The sequence below is a fragment of the Heptranchias perlo genome, chromosome 4 (assembly GCF_035084215.1).
Source record: "Heptranchias perlo isolate sHepPer1 chromosome 4, sHepPer1.hap1, whole genome shotgun sequence".
In the NCBI taxonomy this organism is placed as follows: domain Eukaryota; kingdom Metazoa; phylum Chordata; class Chondrichthyes; order Hexanchiformes; family Hexanchidae; genus Heptranchias; species Heptranchias perlo.
The window spans coordinates 23,427,384-23,448,259 of NC_090328.1; the positions used below are offsets into that span (position 1 = coordinate 23,427,384).

The window sequence follows — 20,876 nt, forward strand, 5'->3', positions numbered from 1 at the left end:
CAATGGTTCAAGAAGAAGGTCCACCATCACCTTCTCAGGTCAGTAGGAATGGGCAATATATTTCGGCCTTGCCAGCGACACTCACATCCTGAGAATGAATTTTTAATAATCTGGCCCTTCTGGTGCACTTTCTAGCAGGAGAGCAGTGAAGGGAAGAATTAGGCCGGGACCATGATACACTGGGTCCTGGCCTCACCCTCCAGTTAGGGATGAAGCATCTGTCTGCTCCAGACCAGGTCACCCATGTCAGAGGTGGTGTGGCTGGGGGAGGAGGGGACTCCCAGGCCGGATGTTTCCTTGGTCTATGACTTGACAGCATTGCACCTGTGGACTGACAGTAACATTTGTAACAATGTAACATTTTATTGTAACATTAAAGTGCCAAGTGCACTGAGTATAACAATTTTTGAACCATCCGATACAAGGGGGAAGGTCCTCTATTATATCAGCACATGTCTCTTCTAATCTCTGCAACCCGTATGTAAACTGAATTCCTTCTGTACCCATTCACATGTGTATTTTGGCTGTCAGTCCAAAACCTGAGCCCATTACTTCCATCTCCCATCTTTTTTCTCTCTTGGGTTGTTTCTTCCTGATTCCTCCCCTTCCTGTCACCCAGTCATGCCACCTTACATTTTTTCCTCTTGGGTACTTTGCTCCCACCCACCAAAATTCCTACCTCAATCCATCACTACTTCTCTGGCTTCCTACTCTCCTGCTGCTGTCCCCTTGCCTCCCTTACAGGCAGCAACCCCAACTGGCCAATCCTCCTTTCTCATACGAACATAAGAATAGGAATAAGGAGCAGGCCATATGGCCCATCGAGCCTGCTCCGCCATTCAATAAGATCGTGGCTGATCTTTGACCTCAACTTCACTTTCCCGCCCTATCCCCATATCCCTTGATTCCCTTAGAGTCCAAAAATCTATCGATCTCAGTCTTGAATATACTCAACAGCTGAGCATCCACAGCCTTCTGTGGAGGAGAATTCCAAAGATTCGCAACCCTCAGTGAAGAAATTTCTCCTCATCTCAGTCCTAAATGGCCGACCCATTATCCTAGGACTATGCCCCTCGGCGACCTTCCCACCCAGTGCTGGGGGCTAACCTTGCCAACCTCCTTCCCATCTCATTTACCCCACCCACCACCACACCCTTGGTCAACTCTATGAGCATTACTCACTTGTTTCCTCTGAAAGCTGGAGCATATTTCACCCTGTGCAGGAAGAGGAGCTAAAAATCCGTGGGTTCCGACATCCCAGCCCAAGTCCCAGGATGAACCCACCAGTGACCTTTGTTCCTGATCCCATCGGAGTACACTGGAGAAGCCTCATTGTACCATGTCAAACTGGGAGTTGCCCCAGCAGGAGTGTTGTGGGCAACAACATTTTCTATGACTGGAACGGAGGGGAAGGGTGGATTTGGGGTAGCAGTTGCAGATGCATTTGTATATGCTTTTAATATGGATTTACAGACAAGTACATTTTAGTGAAGCATATTCTTCATATAGAAATAGAAGTACAACTCAACAACTGAGAATAAAAAAAGAGATAGTGAAAAGTTGATCGGGACTTCTTCACAAAATGCCCAAAGTAACAATTACATTATAACAACTACTATGTACTGAGATAACGGATCAATTTGAATAATTGACATTTGGGTGACTCGTAGTGCACTGTACTGTTAGATTTACTGTCATAGTTTGTGTCCTTTTTATACCTTTCAATATTTGTTTCATTTATAAGATACTTTGCCCGGTGTCCTGGCAAACATTTATCCCTCAACCAACGTCACTAAAATTAGGTTATCTGGTCATGTATCTCATTGCTGTTTGGTGAGATCTTGCTATGCACAAATTGGCTGCGGCATTTCCCTACATTACGACAGTGACGGCACTTCAAATGTAGCTCATTGGCTGCAAAGCACTTTGCGACGCCCAAGGTCGTGAAAGACGCTATAGAAATGCAAGTTCTTTCTTTCCTTCTCCTTTTTGAAATAGATGTAAATGAAAAAATATATAAAATGTTTGCAGTGTTGTTTTCAAAGTGGTCTCCATGAATCAGCTGAATAGATGAATGATTTCTGTCATGCTTCCTACCTCTGCTTTACTTTCTCCTTTAGCTGTGAGTGCACCTGAGACGCAGTCGCCAGAATCTTGTCGCTATGTCGGTTCACGGGATCGAACCACGAAGCAGCTCTTGTGGGGATAGGGTCTCTGGCCGCTGCATAAAACTCGTCACATTTAATGATTGCCCTTTCGTGCAATTTGAACCTGAATTTAGCAATTATTAAAAATATAAATTAACGACAGCATTGTTTTTTGTTTCCATTTTAAGAATGATGCTTCATTTCATCTATGGTCACACACCATCCCGACTTGGAAATATATCGCCGTTCCTTCATCGTCGCTGGGTCAAAATCCTGGAACTCCCTTCCTAACAGCACTGTGGGAGAACCTTCACCACACGGACTGCAGCGGTTCAAGAAGGCGGCTCACCACCACCTTCTCAAGGGCAATTAGGGATGGGCAATAAATGCCGGCCTCGGCAGAGACGTCCACATCCAATCAACGAATAAATAAAAAAATCTATTTGCTGCATGAGAGGTACTGTAGTGGCTTCTGTTACACTTATTGTTGGTCTCATATCTGGTCTTTAAAATACAGGTTTTGCACTGAAGTGGCTTTTTTTTTCCAGCCTGGCTTTTTCTTTGCTAATTTCTCCCTTATTTCCCTCTCCTCTCTCTGAGGCACTGACTCTCCCTTTGGTATGATTCCACAGGTGCTGGTAGCCCTCCAGCACCTTGACCAAGGACTCATTCTTCATGTATGAACGTACACAGTATCTGCAGGCTGTGTGACAGTGGGATATCGCAGCCAAGCCCAGTGCAGTCCATGTGCAACATCCTTAAATATGGTTTTGATAGAGTAAATAAGGAGTGACTATTTCCACTGGCAGAAGAGTTGGCAACCAGAGGACACAGATTTATGCTATATGGCAAAAGAACCAGAGGGGAGATGAGGAGAATGTTTTTTATGCAGCGAGTTGTTATGATCTGGAATGCACTAGCTGAATCAGTGGTGGAAGCAGATTCAATAAGAACTTTCAAAAAGGAACTGGAGGTATACTTGGCTATGTGGAAAGAGCAGGGGAGTGGGACTAATTGGATAGCTCTTTCAATGAGCCAGCACAGGCACGGTGGGCTGAATGGTCACCTTCTGTGTTGTATGATTCTATGTCTTTTCCGACATACTTCACTGTATAGCGATAAGCAGTGGAAACCATGGATGAGTTAAATGGGGATGAACACCTCAGGAGGAGTGATCATGTTAAGATAAGGTTCAAGGCCCAAATAGAAAGAGAAAAAATTGGTACAAAAAGTAGGGCACCAGTTTGGAATAAGGCAGATTTCAGAAAGGTGAGGAGTGAACTAGCTGAGGTGAGGTGGAAAGAGAAATAGGCACTCGGGGCTGTAGATCAACAGTGGTATGTTTAAAAAGATTGCAAAGTTGCAAAATAAATACATATCATTAATAAAAAGAGACTATTCTGAGTTTCAGATGGCCATGGATAAATAAAGAGGTTAAAAACAAATTAAAATTGAAGAAGAGGGTATATGGGATCTGTATAGGTCTGTACTTGTATACATTATCCATATTGTACTGGTATACAATCTCTGTACTGGTGTACTATATCTGTGCTATACTGGTATATCATAGCTATACTGTACTGGTGTACAATCTCCATATTGTGCTGGATTGATATCTGTACTGTACTGGTGTACAATATCTGTACTGTCCTGGTGTATGATATCCATAGAGTACTGGTGTACAATCACTGTACTGTATTGGTGTTTGGTATCTCTTTACCACACTGGCGTATGATTTCTTATACAGCTCTGTAGTTGTACCTGATATAGTCCATTAATATCTCCCTAATATTATATTATTAGCACTGGTAATCCCTGTGTTTCTGATATTTATACTTGCCTTGTTTTCATGTATCTAAACTGTTCTAGTTTACATGTTAAACTATTTGAAATCTTTACCAGGCCTTTTGTTTACAAACGAGAGGAAAATCAACAAAAGACGCATTCCACCGAGGGTTGCCAACAGCACAGTTGAGATTATTGATCGTGGGGTTGAATTTCTGTGGGAGTTCTCCCACAGAACACCGTTTATGCTGTTTATCCAGGATTTCTACAGCTCTTCTGCTGAAGTTACAGAGGACAATCAGTAGAACCAACACGGAAATTCAATCCCATCTTTCTTTCTCAATTAATTCTCTGCATTTGAAAACTGGCACCCAGACATAGGCTAATGTTGGAAAAAATGGAACAACTAAAATTGATTTTTTTTTCTTTAGCATTCCCCTTTTTGACTACTTAAAAATGAGTAGCCAAATCTCAAGTTGCTACCTCTTCCCTAAAAGAAATTCCCCTTCATATTACCCACCTCAAAAGGAGTTGCTGGAATTGTCTTGGAGTGATAAATCGCCCCAGGAATTTCATCAGTACCATAAGTAGAACATCCCTAGGAGAATGGATAATCTATTAATCAATGGCTTTACGTCTTCATGTTGATGGCATGTTTGTTTTCACAGCTTGTTTTCACTATCTGTTGTTACAGTGACCAAAATTCCTTTTACCTGTTAAGCTGTCCTCTTCCTTCAGGATCATTGGCTTTAAAGAGTTGTCTTACAGTGAAGTAGCCACTGGATATTACTTTTTCACGCAGCTGATGTTCCAGCTGAAAAATAGAACAAGACTTGAAGTAACAACCGAGAACAGGTTCTGAATAATCTGCGTGATTTTTATTAGGTAAGGATATCAAGGGATATGGAGCTACAGCAGGTAAATTGAGTTGAGGTACAGATTAGCCATGATCTAATTGAATGGCAGAACAGGCTTGAGGGGCTGAAGGACCTACTCCTGTTCTTATATTCCTACGATTACTAGGCACTTTAGTTTTCCTTTGAAACAAGTTAAAGAGTTTCCATTTCTCATGTGTTCTTAAAGCTTGCAGCTGTCAATGTCCTACACACCACAACCCATAGCAGCATTCCTCAAATGCAAATCATAGGCTGGCCGACAGGAAACATCTCACAATCTACTCATGCCTCTTTGAAACTGCACAAGTCTGAGCCGACATTGTGATTCAGGATTGGCTTGCTTGCAAAGGATGTTACGAGTGCCATAAAAGCTCTGTTCAACTCTTACATCTGTACTATGAATGCATCAGTAGAACACTGACCCTACATACAGCCTTCATGTTGCTATAGTAACTCTTTCAGACCTTGTTACAGTTACACCCCAACACAGCCTTCCACTGGAAGTAGAATTTAAATATTTTGTGGCCAAAACCAAACAAAATAACTTCAATATTTTTTTTAAAATCTACACTTTAACTTAAAGTACTTTGGTCTTGAAATTAATCTGTGCATAGATTATCATACTCACGTTTAATTTGAATTCCTTTGTCTGCTATTTTAATGCGATAAGGGTCGTAACAGGAACATTAGGGCAGATTTTCCTCTTTGTTGTGCCAGGGGAATGGTCAGTTCCCAGGTGCAGCGAAGAATCAAATGAGACGTAGACCCACTGAGTCAAGTCTCCGCCCCCACCACGCTGCCCGGGGATTCCTGGGCCTTCCGCTAAAGGGCATAAGCATTATAATGAAGCTGAGGGCCTTTCCCGATGTCTCACCACAACTTCAACCTCAAAATTGCATTTGGGATCCTATGTACATTTTAGGACCCCAATTTGCATATCAAATGTGGCCTCCTGACTGAAACAGGTGGTCTCTCTGGCCAACCTTCTCAGGACGGTATCCAAAATGGCAGTGGTAGGAGCATCAGAGAAATGGGGCAGTAAGTGATCCAACACCATTTCCAATTTGCAACTGCCCCATTTACATTGGGCAAAGGCAGTTAAAATCATTCCCCTTATGCTTCCCCACATCATTAAGTCATCTAATTTGACTTAAACAAAATAATTCCTAACTCCTCCCCTTTCTATAATGAGGCACCCCAAAACTGCATAGTAATCTGATTGTGGCCTAACCAATGTTTTGTACAAATTTATCAATACTTCTTTACTATTGTACCCTATAAACCTATTTATAAAACCTAAAATTCGACTGGCCTTATTTATGGTGTTGTCTACATGCACTCACATTTTCAAAGAATTATACATTTGAATCCTTAGGTCTTTCTGTTCACTTCATTTGACGAGGTTATGTGAAAGCCTGGGATGATGTGTGTACATCAAGGCTTTCAATTATACATTGCATCTTGACTATGTGCCCTGGTGACATAAGGACGTGCACACGATACAATGACAGAGCTATAAGATTGTGTGAGGGTTTGGCATTGATGAGCAGTAAATGTGGATCAGGTTGACAGGCAACACTTCATGGCATGGAATCCTACCTGGTACATGGTACTGTTGGGTAATCTTACCGTGCCATTCAGTGTCATTCCATTGCATGTACACACCCATTCCTTGTCTTGCCCTTAAAGGGCTACTGCTGGAAATTAAAGGGACACAACAATTTAAAGACAAGGGAATGAAAAATGTTGGGAGATTTCTCAATGCTTTCATCCATCACAATCCTTTACAAAAGCTCATAGAGCGGATTAGGTGATGCCTCGGAACAAAGGAACAAAAAAAATAATATGGAGGCACAAAGTGGATGTTGCACCCCTGTTTGATGGCTGTCAAAGTGGATGTGATGCTGCATGAAGTGAGTGCGAGGAGAGTTGTCTATTTTGGAACTCCAGGTCACCCTCCTAGAGGACAGAAATGCACCATCCCTGGCAAGAGGGCAGCCAGGCTCATTACAGTACCCGCAGAACATGCGAATCGATGCAGGAGAAGATGACAGCACGCTTTAAGGAATCTGGCAAGGTAAGATTACCCAACAGTACCATGTACCAGGTAGGATTCCATGCCATGAAGTATTGCCTGTCAACCTGATCCACATTTACTGCTCATCAATGCCAAACCCTCACACAATCTTATAGCTCTGTCATTGTATCGCGTGCACGTCCTTATGTCACCAGGGCACATAGTCAAGATGCAATGTATAATTGAAAGCCTTGATGTACACACATCATCCCAGGCTTTCACATGACCTCGTCAAATGATTGTAAGCCAGCTTTATGATGCGTGGTTACTTCCTGACACGTGGGTTAGCCTCCATGTTGGGTACATGCCCGTCACCAAGCATGTGCTTCTGCAACTTACAACATCTTAAGATTACTTTTTCTGCTTACACCACATGATAAGATGGCACAAAATTCAAGGGATGTCAGGGGCCTGGATTTTTACTCCATGCCGTGGAGAGTGGGAGGGGAGCATTTCCGGACAGGAAACCCAGAAGTATGGGTTTCCCAGAGGTCCTGAAGATTTTGACATCAGGACGTCTTTTAAAATTTTTCAGCAGGTTTCCCGCCCGACAGGCAGCCAGATTGACGGGCTGTCTGCCTGTCGGACGAGAAAGCAGCCGGGGAATGAATGCCAGGCATGTCTGACACTGGGGGACTTGGGGCCAGATATCGGGGGTGGAGTCAGTCATTGTGGGAGGTTCAGACATGGTGGGGGGGGTCAGACATTGTGGGGTGGTCAGACATCGTGGGGGGGGTCAGATATTGTGGGGGGGTCAGACATCGTGCAGGGGTCAGGCATCGTGGGAGTGGTCGGACATCGTGGGGGGGGGGGGTTTCAGACATCGTGGTGGGGGTCGGACATCGTGGGGGAGGGTCAGACATTGAGTGGGGGGGCGGACATTGTGGGGGGGTGGACATCGTGGGGGGGCGGACATTGTGGGAGGATCGGACATTGTGGGGGGAGGGTCGGACATCACGGGGGGGGCGGACATTGTGGGGGGGGGGTCAGTCATCGTGGGGGGGGGGTCAGCCATCATGGGGTGGGGGACATCATGGGGGGCGGACACTGCGGGGAGGGTATCGGACATCCTGGGGGGGCGTCGGTCATGGTGGGGGTGGGGGGGGGGGGCAGTGGTTGGTCGGCCGATCGCATACGTCGGATCGCGGCAGGTGAGCTTGTTGGGCCTGGAGGAAACACTCCTGCTCCTCCTGGCCTACAAGCAGTGCAATAATTCTCGCCATGGCGAGAATTAGAAGGCCTGGGAATCCCGGCCCCCAAGGAGGTAAAAATAAGAAATGGATCTCCTTCAAAGATTTTACTGACCGACCCACCTCCTGAGAGAGGATTGGTCGCCCATCCCTCGACCCACCTCCATTAAAACTGGATGTGAGCGAGTTGGAGGCGAGTTGGGGTCGTGTTTACAATTTTTACCTTCCCACCTACCCCCAACCCACCCGTCTTTGGGGATTGAAATTACCCCCAGGGAGTCAGCGTCCTAACATTTGTCTCTTTTCTAATTGTTGTAGCTCTGGAAGAGCAGCCTGTCAGCACTGCCTGACCGGGAGTTTCCACGGGGGTTCTTCCAATCAGCTGCCCTAAATGGAGTTGCTAAAATAAAAATGGTATAATTTTTTTTTAAATTAGTAGATTAGTAGAAGTTATAGGAACTGAAACAGATAAAACATTCCTATAAATATTTGTAATTGTTAGTCATTTTTATGTCGTTCTGTTAAAAAAGCAAGACAAATTTCTTTTCTCAACTCTTCTCACAAAGGCAATGAATCAAGCTGGAGTGTGGTTCAGCCCTGCTGCACCTTATCCAAGTGATTATTCTTCATGTGTAATTCTAGATAGTGTTTATTAGCGAACTATGTGATTTTCACGTACAGTTTTCAGAAGGGATCATTGGATAGTGATCAGATCACCGATTCTTCCTTGTCCCTAGCATAGGAATTCTGAAACCAATTATGATGTCCCCACCACCTCCTTGGCTGAGATCAGCTAACTCAGAATAGACCAAGGTTTAAAATGGGACTTTCATGATCTCTGTAATTCAGTACCATACCAGATGCTGCATTTACACCTTGAGCTGCAACGGTACAATTTAATCACCACCATAACAGCTAAAATGGAAGCTTGCACTGTATGGAGAAAGGGCAAAGAGGCACATAACAAAATTAACAAAGAACAAGAAGGGAGACTCCACGATCCAGTGCTCCCAGCAGAGAGCATCATTGGCAGGGAGCATATCTGTAATCATGAACTTGGAAACCACAATTTTTGTTTCTTTAACATAATGTTTGGAAAATCATGGGCTGCATGTTTGCAATTTCCTGAATTGTGCTCCCTGTCAGTTTTGGGAATGCCTGTTGGGAATGCTTGATTATGGAATTACCCCTAACACCCCTTTGCACTGTTTTGTGTTGTAGCTGGATTCATACTTAAAAAGGGAAACAATTCTTATCTACAAATTTCTTATACTGCCAGGATTAATTAATTGAAGGTCATGCCCATAATAGAGCATGTCCAAAATCCTAGCTCGGTATCAATAAATGTAGGACCAGAAAATCCACAGGTTAATATCCTGGCATAGATGCCAGGATGTACCCACCCGGAACATCCGGTATGGACCCTGCTGGATTATGTGAGGTCAAGGGAAGGTTCCCTAACTTTAATGATCTGGTGAGTGCCAGTGCCACTGGGGCGCATCTGAGGCACATGTCAGTGGTGGGAGGGGGGCCACAAACTGCAGCGGTGGCTTCCCGTGTCAGAGGGGTTGCTGTCACCCCTCTCTGAAACATGTCAATAGAGCCCCATCTCTCCCCTTTATAAAGGGGCCAAAAAACAAAAAAACTTAAAAACTGTCAGGGGTCCAGGTCATGACCTAGGCCTGGGCCTCCAGTTGGGCTTCAATTCCACCAGCCAGTATGCTGGTACACCTGTATCGCTCAGCGTACAAGGAAATAATCTGGGCCGCTGGCAGCCAGGGGCCCCCATACTCCGCGATTACGACACCCACCTCGCAACTCACCTTGCTGGCATCAGCTCCATCCCAATTTCCAGTGTTCAATCTGGCGAGCTGTGACGGGTCGTCTGTTTGTCGCCCTGAAGCTCATCTGGCGTACATAAATGAAGCTGCAACTTTAAAACGACAGGGGCCTCATCAGCACCAGAATGGGCGACCGACCAGCACACTCCGCCAGTTGGTCACCCAAAATTCAACACTTGCCCCATTGACTTTGCATTATCTGTTTAGGTTTTTCATTTTCTTTCCCATGTATGAGTACGTAGAAAACACAATTGGATTATGAAAAGGCACATTATATTAGTTGTATGAATATGATGTTAGAAAAGTCAGCCATATTCTGGTACATACCTCATCGATCTCAATCCTGAGCTGTGTCCCAGGGCGGGATGTATTACTTATCCTGCTTATCTGGCTCATTCTGCTCTCAGTACGACTTTCCAGGTCTGCTCGCTGACCTGTGATAGTTAGTTACAGGTACATAAATGAGCCTGTTTATATTATATGAATTACTATAATATAATGGTCCAACATTATGTTTTAGAATAGAGAAGAAACCCGATACATCTTCCTTATAAATCACTGGTTAGGCCCCAGCTGGAGTATTGTGGCCAATTCTGGACACCACATTTTAGGAAGGATGTCAAGACCGTAGAGAGGGTACAGTGGAGATTTACTAGAATGGTACCAGGGATGAGGGACTTCTGTTATGTGGAGAGACTGGAGAAACAAGGGTTGTTCTCCTTAGAGCAGAGAATGTTAAGGGGAGATTTGATAGAGGTGTTCAAAATCATGAAGGGTTTTGATAGAGTAAATAAGGAGAAACTGTTTCCAGCGGCAGAAGGGTTGGTAACTAGAGGATACAGATTTAAGATAATTGGCAAAAGAACCAGAGACAACAAGTGGAACAAAAATTTTTATGCAACAAGTTGTTATGATCTGGAATGCACTGCCTGAAAGGGTGGTGGAAGCAGATTCAATAATAACTTTCAAAATGGAATTGGATAAATACTTGAAGGGGAAAAATTTGCAAGGTTATGGGGAAAGAGCTGGGGAATGGGACAAATTGGATAGCTCTTTCAAAGAGCCAGCACAGGCACAATGGGCCCAATGGTCTCCTTCTGTGCTGCATCATTCTATGATTCTTGATGCATGCGGCACTATCTATCTATCTATCCATCAATATATTAAAAATGGTACTTATAGTGTACACATACATCACAGTCCAGGCGGGACACTTTGTTACTGATGCAGAACAATCCTAAAATGTTGGGTGCTTCTGAGCTGTACCCTAAAACTGACAAGTACATTCCAATCTGCAAAGTGCCCTGACCAAGTAACAATCAAACTGATTTGAGCTTGACAATCACATGTAAAAAAAGGGAAAGCCAGTCTGACCTGTAATTAACCCAAGCATTGACTTCAAGAGTGGAAAGCAATTACCTCTTGTAGCCTTAAAGAGATACATATCTACACTTTAGCAGCAGAATAATATGGTATGTGTTCTCCTGTCCTTATAAAATATCACAGCCTCTGACTTAGGATGAACAGCACGATAAATGATTCTTAAATTGCACCTAATGCACATTTTGTCACATCTCCTATATCACACTTTCTGTATCACACCTCAGGCTCGCACTTGTTATGCAAAGTATACATCACACCTGATTGGATCAAATTTTCTGCTATAAAACAGCAACAGAACTGAACAGGTAGGCAATGTACTAATTGAACATGGGAAAAGCACGTAGCTAAACTTCCAATGAAAAACTACTAAAACTACTTAGAATGATACCCGGACTTCAGGGGTTAAGTTACGAGGAGAGATTACACAAATTGGGGTTGTATTCTCTGGAGTTTCGAAGGTTAAGGGGTGATCTGATCGAAGTTCATCAGATATTAAGGGGAACGGATAGGGTGGATAAAGAGAAACTATTTCTGCTGGTTGGGGATTTTAGGAGTAGGGGGCACAATCTAAACATTAGAGCCAGACCTTTCAGGAGCGAGATTAGAAAACATTTCTACACACAAAGGGTGGTAGAAGTTTGGAACTCTCTTCCACAAACGGCAATTGATACTAGCTCAATTGCTAAATTTAAATCTGAGATACATAGCTTTTTGGCAATCAAAGGTATTAAGGGATATGGGCCAAAGGCGGTTATATGGAGTTAGATCACAGAGCAGCCATGATCTTATCAAATGGCGGAGCAGGCACGAGGGGCTGAATATAGGAACATAGGAACAGGAGTAGGCCATTCAGCCCCTCGTGCCTGCTCCGCCATTTGATAAGATCATGGCTGATCTGTGATCTAACTAAATATACCTGCCTTTGGCCCATATCCCTTAATAGCTCTGGTTGCCAAAAAGCTATCTATCTCAGATTTAAATTTAGCAATTGAGCTAGTATCAATTGCCGTTTGTGGAAGAGAGTTCCAAACTTCTACCACCCTTTGTGTGTAGAAATGTTTTCTAATCTCGCTCCTGAAAGGTCTGGCTCTAATTTTTAGACTGTGCCCCCTACTCCTAAAATCCCCAACCAGCGGAAATAGTTTCTCTCTATCCACCCTATCTGTTCCCCTTAATATTTTATAAACTTCGATCAGATCACCCCTTAACCTTCGAAACTCCAGAGAATACAACCCCAATTTGTGTAATCTCTCCTCGTAACTTAACCCTTGAAGTCCGGGTATCATTCTAGTAAACCCACGCTGCACTCCCTCCAAGGCCAATATGTCCTTCCGAAGGTGCGGTGCCCAGAACTGCTCAAGTACTCAAGGTGTGGTCTAACCAGGGTTTTGTATAGCTGCAGCAAAACTTCTGCCCCCTTGTACTCCAGTCCTCTAGATATAAAGGCCAGCATTCCATTTGCCTTATTGATTATTTTCTGCACCTGTTCATGACACTTCAATGCTCCATGTACCTGAACCCGTAAGTCCCTTTGGACATCCACTGTGTTTAACTTTTTACCATTTAGAAAGTACGCTGTTCTATCCTTTTTTGATCCAAAGTGGATGACCTCAAATTTGTCTACACTGAATTCCATTTGTCACAGTTTTGCCCATTCACCTAATCTATCAATATCGCTTTGTAATTTTATGTTTTCATCTACACTGCTTACAATACCACCAATCTTTGTGTCATCGGCAAACTTAGATATGAGACTTTCTATGCCTTCATCTAAGTCGTTAATAAATACTGTGAATAATTGAGGCCCCAAGACAGATCCCTGCGGGACTCCACTAGTCACATCCTGCCAATGTGAGTACCTTCCCATTATCCCTACTCTCTGTCGCCTTTCGCTCAGCCAACTTCCTAACCAAGTCCGTACTTTTCCCTAGATTCCATGGGCTTCTATCTTAGCTAACAGTCTCTTATGTGGGACCTTATCAAATGCCTTCTGGAAGTCCATATAAATAACATCCATTGACATTCCCCTGTCCACTACTTTAGTCACCTCTTCAAAAAATTCAATCAGGTTTGTCAGGCACGAACTACCTTTCACAAATCCATGCTGGCTCTCTCTGATTAACTGAAAATTCTCGAGGTGTTCAGTCACCCTATCCTTAATTATAGACTCCATCATTTTCCCCACAACAGATGTTAGGCTAACTGGTCTATAATTCCCCGGTTTCCCTCTCTCTACTTTCTTAAAAAGCGGAGTGACATGTGCAATTTTCCAATCTAGAGGGACAGTTCCTGAATCTAGAGAACTTCGAAAGATTATAGTTAGGGCATCCACAATGTGCTCACCAAAATCCTGGAACTCCCTTCCGAACAGCACTGTGGGAGAACCGTCACCACACGGACTGCAGCGGTTCAAGAAGGCGGCTCACCACCACCTTCTCAAGGGCAATTAGGGATGGGCAATAAATGCCGGCCTCGCCAGCGATGCCCACATCCCATGAACAAATAAAAAAAACCTACTTCCTTTAAAACCCTGGGATGGAAACCATCTGGTCCTGGGGATTTGTCACGCTTTAGTGCTATTATTTTCTTCATTACTGTTGTTTTACTTATGTTAATTTTATCGAGTCCCTGTCCCCGATTCAATATTAGTTTTCTTGGGATTTCTGGCATGCTATCCTCTTTTTCTACTGTAAATACTGACGCAAAGTAATTGTTCAACATGTCCGCCATTTCCCCATTGTCAATGACAATATCCCCACTTTCAGCTTTTAAGGGGCCAACACTGCTCCTGACCACCCTCTTTTTCCTAATATAACTATAAAAGTTCTTCGTATTGGTTTTGATATCCCTTGCGAGTTTCTTTTCATACTCTCTTTTTGTAGTTCTTACTGTCTGTTTTGTGACCCTTTGTTGATCTTTGTATCTTTCCCATTCGTCTGGATCTGTGCCATTTTTTGCCTTTTTGTATGCCCTTTCCTTATGTCTTATACTGTCCCTTACCTCTTTAGTTGTCCATGGCTGTTTTTTTTGGCAAGTAGAGTTCTTGCCCCTCAGGAGTATAAACCGATTCTGTATCATGTTAAATGTTTCTTTAAACATTTCCCACTGATCATCAGTCGATTTGCCCCGTTTACTGTGGACAGTCTCTGTCACATCCCATTGAAGTCGGCCTTGCCCAAGTCTAGAATCTTAGCAGCTGATTCACTTTTTTCCCTTTCAAACACTACATTGAACTCGATCATGTTATGATAGATGTTCACGCACAGTTAAGCCGTTAACTAAATCTAGTTCATTACTCATTACTAAATCTAATATGGCTTGCCCCCTTGTTGCCTCTACTGCTTTAGAAAACTATCCCGGACACACTCAAGAAATTCACTACCTATCTGACAGTTGCTAGTCTGCTTTTCCCAATCTATGTGAAGGTTAAACTCCCCCATTAAGACCACTATGCCTGTCTAATCTCTGCATTTATACAATCTAGCACTTCAGGGCTGCTGCCAGGGCTCCTATATACAACTCCCACTATAGTCTTAGATCCTTTCCTATTTCTCAATTCAACCCATAAAGTCTCTGTTGGCTGCTTACCCCTCGTTATATCCTCCTTTATCATTGAAGTGATTTTATCTCTAATCATTAAGGCTACTCCTCCCCCTCTTCCATTTTCCCTATCTCTCCTGTAGACCTTATAACCCGGTATATTTAGTTCCCAATCCTGACCATCCTGCAGCCATGTCTCCGTAATAGCTATCATGTCATACCCTCCAATTTGAATTTTGACCTGTAGTTCATTTAATTTATTCCTTATACTCCGTGCATTTGTATATAGAACTCTTAGTTGGGCCACACACCCTAGCCTGACCTTCAGCTTTGATGCTGGGTTAATCGCCTTACGCCTTCTAGTTTTTACTTTATCTGTAGTGCCTAAAGTACACTTTCTTTCCGCTGCTGTACGCTTTTCCCTTTCACTTGTTCTTGAACAAATGTTTGTACTATTTGTATTGTAAATTTCCCCTGGGTCTTCCACTCTCTTGCTGCTCTCAACTTTACTCCCTTCTGACTCCCCACTCAGGTTCCCATCCCCCTGCCACTCTAGTTTAAACCTTCCCCAACAGCACTAGCAAACACCCCCGCGAGGACATTGGTCCCAGTCCTGCTCGGGTGTAACCCGTCCCGCTTGTACAGGTCCCACCTTCCCCAGAACCAGTCCCAATGTCCCAGGAATCTAAATCCCTCCCTCCTACACCATCCCTGCAGCCACGCATTCATCCGGTCTATTCTCCTGTTCCTATACTCACTAGCACGTGGCACTGGTAGTAATCCTGAGATCACTACCTTTGAAGTCCTGCTTTTTAATTTATCTCCTAACTCCTTAAATTCACCTTGCAGGACCTCATCCCTTTTTTTACCTATGTCGTTGGTACCAATATGGACCACGACTACTGGCTGTTCCCCCTCCCCCTCCAGAATGCCCTGCAGCCGCTCCGCGACATCCTTGACCCGAGCACCAGGGAGGCAACATACCATCCTGGAGTCACGTTTGCGGCCGCAGAAACGCCTATCTGTTCCCCTTACAATTGAATCCCCTATCACTATAGCCCTGCCACTCTTCTTCCTCCCGTCCTGTGCAGCAGAGCCACCCGTGGTGCCCCGAACCTGGCTCTTGCTGCTTTCCCCTGATAAGCCATCTCCCCCAACAGTATCCAATATCTGTTTGAGAGGGAGATGACCCCAGGGGACTCCTGCTCTACCTGTCTAGACCTTTTACTCTGCCTGGCGGTCGCCCATTTCCTTTCTGCCTGCGTAATCTTTACCTGCGGTGTGACCACCTCACTGAATGTGCAATCCACGATAGTCTCAGCATCACGGATGCTCCACGGTGAATCCACCCGCAGCTCCAGCTCCGAAATACGGTTAGCCAGTAGCTGCAGCTGGACACACTTCCTGCACACTGGCCTACTCCTGTTCCTATGTTCCTACATATGAAAATAACCAGTCCTAAGTTGTCAGTCAGCAAAACCGACAAATTAAAAAGGTGAAACAATTAAATTTCTCAAAATAGTTTTGAAAATACTTTCAGCTAGTATCTTGCTTTCTTCACTAAACTGAGGACTTATTACTACAAATAAGATTTGTAACATAACCCTTTTAGCCCCAGTATCATTCTGGTGAATCTTCGCTGCACCCCTTTCAAGGCCAATGTATCATTCCTGAGGTGCGGTGCCCAGAATTGAAAGCAGTATTCTAAATGGGGTTAATCCAGAGCTTTATATAACTGTAACATAACTTCCATCCCTTTGTATTCCTGCCCCCTTGAGATAAAGGCCAACATTCCATTAACTTTTTAAATTATTTTTGTACCCGTCCACTAGCTTTTAGTGATTCCTGTACTTGGACCCCTAAATCTCTCTGCTCCTCCACTGTTCCTAGCTTCTTGCCATTTAGAAAATTCCCTGATCTATCTTTCTTAGGTCCAAAGTGGATGACCTCACATATCCCCACATTGAACTTCATCCGCCACAGTTTTGCCTACTCACATAATCTATCAATATCCCTTTGCAACTTTCTGCTCCCATCTACTGTACTTACTGTGCCACCTAACTTGGTGCCATCAGCAAACTCGGAGATATGGCTCTCTATTCCTTCATCCAAGACATTTATAAATATAATGAAAAGCTGAGACCCCAGTACAGATCCCTGTGGGACACCACTACTCACATCCTGCCAATTGGAGAATTGGAGTATATACCCATTATCCCTACTCTCTGTCTCCTACACCTAACCAATTCCCTACCCATGTCAATAGGTAGCTTCCAATTCCATCTGCTCTCATTTTTGATAACAGTGTCTTATGTGGAACCTTATCAAATGCCTTCTGGAAGTCTAGCCAGAACTAAAGATATGAAAATTCTCTGAAACCGAAACGCTCCAAAGGTGCTATTTAAGGAGTTATGTAATCATCTCTGTTTAAAGACACACGGGTGCAAACTATTGCATGGGAGGCTGATGATGTTTTCATGTCATCCTGGTTTCACATACATGCTTTGGCCATGTAGAATTTAACTAGCATACAACAGTATCCTGACTGATCTCCAGAACAAACAATGTGGCTTGTTTCCCACAGACATCCTGGTGTGGTCTGGCCATTTACTTGTATTGATCTCCACTTTCACAAAACAAATCTTGTCACAGTGCCAACCAGATCCCATTCTCACAAATGCCACATTTCAAGCATGTGTATTCTTATTGTTTCATTTAACAGTTTGTTGACAAAAAAATGGCATTTCTTCCATTCGTGGGAGGAAAATAGAAATTGTAAATGTTGTGTTCAGAAAGACTTGGGTGTCCTTGTACAAGAAACACAAAAAGTTAGCATGCAGGTACAGCAGGCAATTAGGAAAGAAATGGCATGTTGGCCATTATTGCAAAGGGGTTGGAGTATAAGAGTAAGGAAGTCTTACTACAGTTGTACAGGGCTTTAGTGAGACCTCACCTGGAGGACTGCATACATTTTTGGTCTCCTTATCTAAGGAAGGATATACTTGCCTTAGAGGGGGTGCAATGAAGGTTCACTAAATTAATTCCTGGGATGAGAGGGTTGTCCTATGAGGAGAGGTCGAGTAGAATGGGCCTATACTCTCTGGAGTTTAGAAGAATGAGAGATGATCTCATTGAACCATATAAGATTATGAGGGGGCTTGACAGGGTAGATGCTGAGAGATTGTTTCCCCTGGCTGGAGAGCCTAGAACTAGAGGGCATAGTCGCAGGATAGGGGGTTGGCCATTCAAGACTGAGATGAGGAGGGATTTCTTCACTCAGAGGGTTGTGAATCTTTGGAATACTCTACCCCCGAGGGCTGTGGATGCTGAGTCGTTGAGTATATTCAAGGCTGAGATGGATAGATTTTTGGGCACTAGTGGAATCAAGGGATATGGAGATTGGGCAGGAAAGTGGAGTTGAGGTTGAAGATCAGCCATGATCTGATTGAATGGTGGAGCAGGCTCAAGGGGCCAAATGGCCTACTCCTGCTCCTATTTCTTATGTTCTTATGTTCAAGTGGAATTCCCCCAGAGATAGAGCTTATACAGTATTTTTTATTTGTTCTCAGGATGAAAGCAAGTCCAATCATTCCTAGTTGGCAGGCTTCATAGTGATTATTTTACAACTCAGTGGCTTGTTAAGCCACTTTAGAGGGCATTAGAGTCACCACATAGTGGGACTGGAGTCATGTGTAGGCCAGACCAAGCATGTGGGGTGGATTCCGTTGCCCTGAAGGACATTAGTGAACCAGCTGGGCTTTTACAACAGTCTGAGATGCCAGTCCAGAACTATAACCATTTCACTACCGTACCATTCAGAAACCACTTTAAAATTGGATTTACTCTAACACAAGACATTAAATAAATTATAATGCAAAAACCTCCCAATGTTGTCACAGTGCCTGCCGGATCCCATTCTCACAAATGCCACATTTCAAGCATGTGTATTCTCATCATTTCTTGACAAAAACCAGCATTTCTTCCATTTTTGGGAGGAAAATAGAAATTGTAATACCCTTGCCCCAGTGAAAATCTTATGTTCATGTGGGATGGAAAACTCAATCAAACTATACTTGTTTTTCCTATTGTTCGATTTGTAGTTTTTCTCTTAAGACCCCCCACCCCACACACAAACCGATTGCTCCTGTACCTTTAAGGCTGGAGCGGGGGGAGGTGTTAATGTGGGGGAACGGAGCGATGAAATAACTCGAGTTAAAGCCTGAGTCCTGAAAGAGCCGCCACCTGTCGAGCTCCAACTCGGAACAAAATGTTACTGTAGTAACCGTTAGTGAATAGGCAAATCCAGTAACCATGGGGGAAATAAAATCATAAAATCACATTAAAAAATCTTTTGGTTTAATTAAACGGCCTGGTTAAAGGTGGAGGGGGGGGGGCAGAGTCTGCCTGCAGAGAAAACTGAGACGATCAGATTTTAAAATGTGTAAGGGGAACATGCACTGGGAGTTGGTAATCCAATAAATACATTTATTAGAAGAGTTTGTTCTTTAATTATTCCACTCTGGCACGGTGAGGGTTAACTGAATGGTTGGTTTAAGGTAGAATATGAGAAGGAATAAATAACAAACCCATTCATATTGGATTTGGGTTTTTGTGCCTATAATTCCCTGGTTGCCATTACCACCCTTGATGCCTATCTGTAAAGCAGCATTTATTCAGTAGAGTCCGTGTCGATTTGTTAATGCTTTTGTTTTAGATGTTCTAGTTCTGTACAAATGGGCAATAATGTAACCAGTCGATGTGGTATTTACTTCCTGTGATCCGAAGTTCCTTGTGAATTTAATCCTGCTGATCCTGGCAGTGAAGTCAAGGTGTTGGGATTAGCGAGAGCGGCGCTCAGAAAATCTCCTTGCAGATTTTCTGAGTCAGGGGGTTTACAAAATTGCAAAATGATCAGAATATCCTCAACCTTTTGGCTGGTGAGTTTTAATGTATTAATTAATAAATACATTTTAAAAACTCCCCTCAGTGAGCCAAGCTTTGTCTTTCCACACAGTTTGATGTTTAACATCATTTTTTAAAAGAACTCCATCCAGTGTATCAATGTTTGGACACAGCCCCTTGTTTGAATCAAACTCACTGCAGCTACTTATCTGAATCTTGTATTAAATTCATTAAAGCTGAGTAAAACCAACACCTCAGAAAGCCAGAGGCTGGAAGGGGGGCAGCCTTTCGGGACGTGTCAGTGGTCAGTCAACCTCCCCACCCCCTCCCAATCTGCCCCTTTTATATCACCAGAGTCGACTTACCGAAGACGGGCAGCCGGGGTTTGTCGGGTTCAGCCTCGAACGCCACCTCCACCCCCTCGGGGATATGCTGCAGGGACCCCCGGGACACTCGCCTCGGCTCCGGCTCCCTCTCCCGCTCCTTACGGCGGCCGCTGGACGGCTGGTCCATCGGCTCCTTCCCATAGCCCTGTGCACCGGACGCCGGCTTGTCCGGTACAAGTGGCGGCTCGGCCGGTTGCTTGTCGCTGGCCCGGGAGAAGCCCCGGACGGAGATGGTCTCCGGGTCCCCGAGGCGGGACAGTGGATGCGGGATATGGGGCAGCCGGGGAGCAGCGTGGCTGGGAGGTCGGGACACACCGCCTAGAGTTGCCATCCTCAGTAAGGAAGAAGAAAAAAAAATAAGGATCAAAACTATTAACTTTAAGACATAGAGAAATGCAACCAGACTGCACCAACTTTCCACAGACTTGGCGACTCAAGATTTGTGCCTCTGGGTCAACAAGGAGACGTTGCTACAGGCAACCGAGTAAGCCCAAATCCTTTTCACTAAATTGGTTCTGCATTCAGAAAGCAGCAGGGAGTGTGCCTCAGACACTGCCACACACAGGGAAACTGTGATAATGAACTATACACAATGCCATTTTAACCTAGGCAGGATTGCAATTTACAGCAGCATATTATACAATCCAACATGAAATGTGTGTATCTTATTATTGGTGTGCAGGCTTGCTTGTTGTGACCACCAAAAAGTGGTAGGGAGTTCTGAGTTTT

At 44.0% G+C, this 20,876-nt stretch overlaps 1 protein-coding gene across 1 annotated transcript in view; it reads right to left on the reverse strand.

The window, feature by feature from the left end:
* si:ch211-197n1.2 (EF-hand calcium-binding domain-containing protein 6) overlaps nucleotides 1-20,559 on the reverse strand; it is an 81,139-nt gene extending 60,580 nt beyond the window's left edge. The window contains exons 1-5 of the mRNA XM_067982133.1: nucleotides 20,127-20,559; nucleotides 10,264-10,370; nucleotides 4,646-4,746; nucleotides 4,453-4,530; nucleotides 2,098-2,271 (exon numbers count right to left, since the gene is read on the reverse strand). Of these exons, the coding sequence (XP_067838234.1) occupies nucleotides 2,098-2,271; nucleotides 4,453-4,530; nucleotides 4,646-4,746; nucleotides 10,264-10,370; nucleotides 20,127-20,478 (812 nt within the window). The 5' untranslated portion in view covers nucleotides 20,479-20,559. The remainder of the gene's footprint in view (nucleotides 1-2,097; nucleotides 2,272-4,452; nucleotides 4,531-4,645; nucleotides 4,747-10,263; nucleotides 10,371-20,126) is intronic.
* Nucleotides 20,560-20,876: the final 317 nt, after the last annotated feature.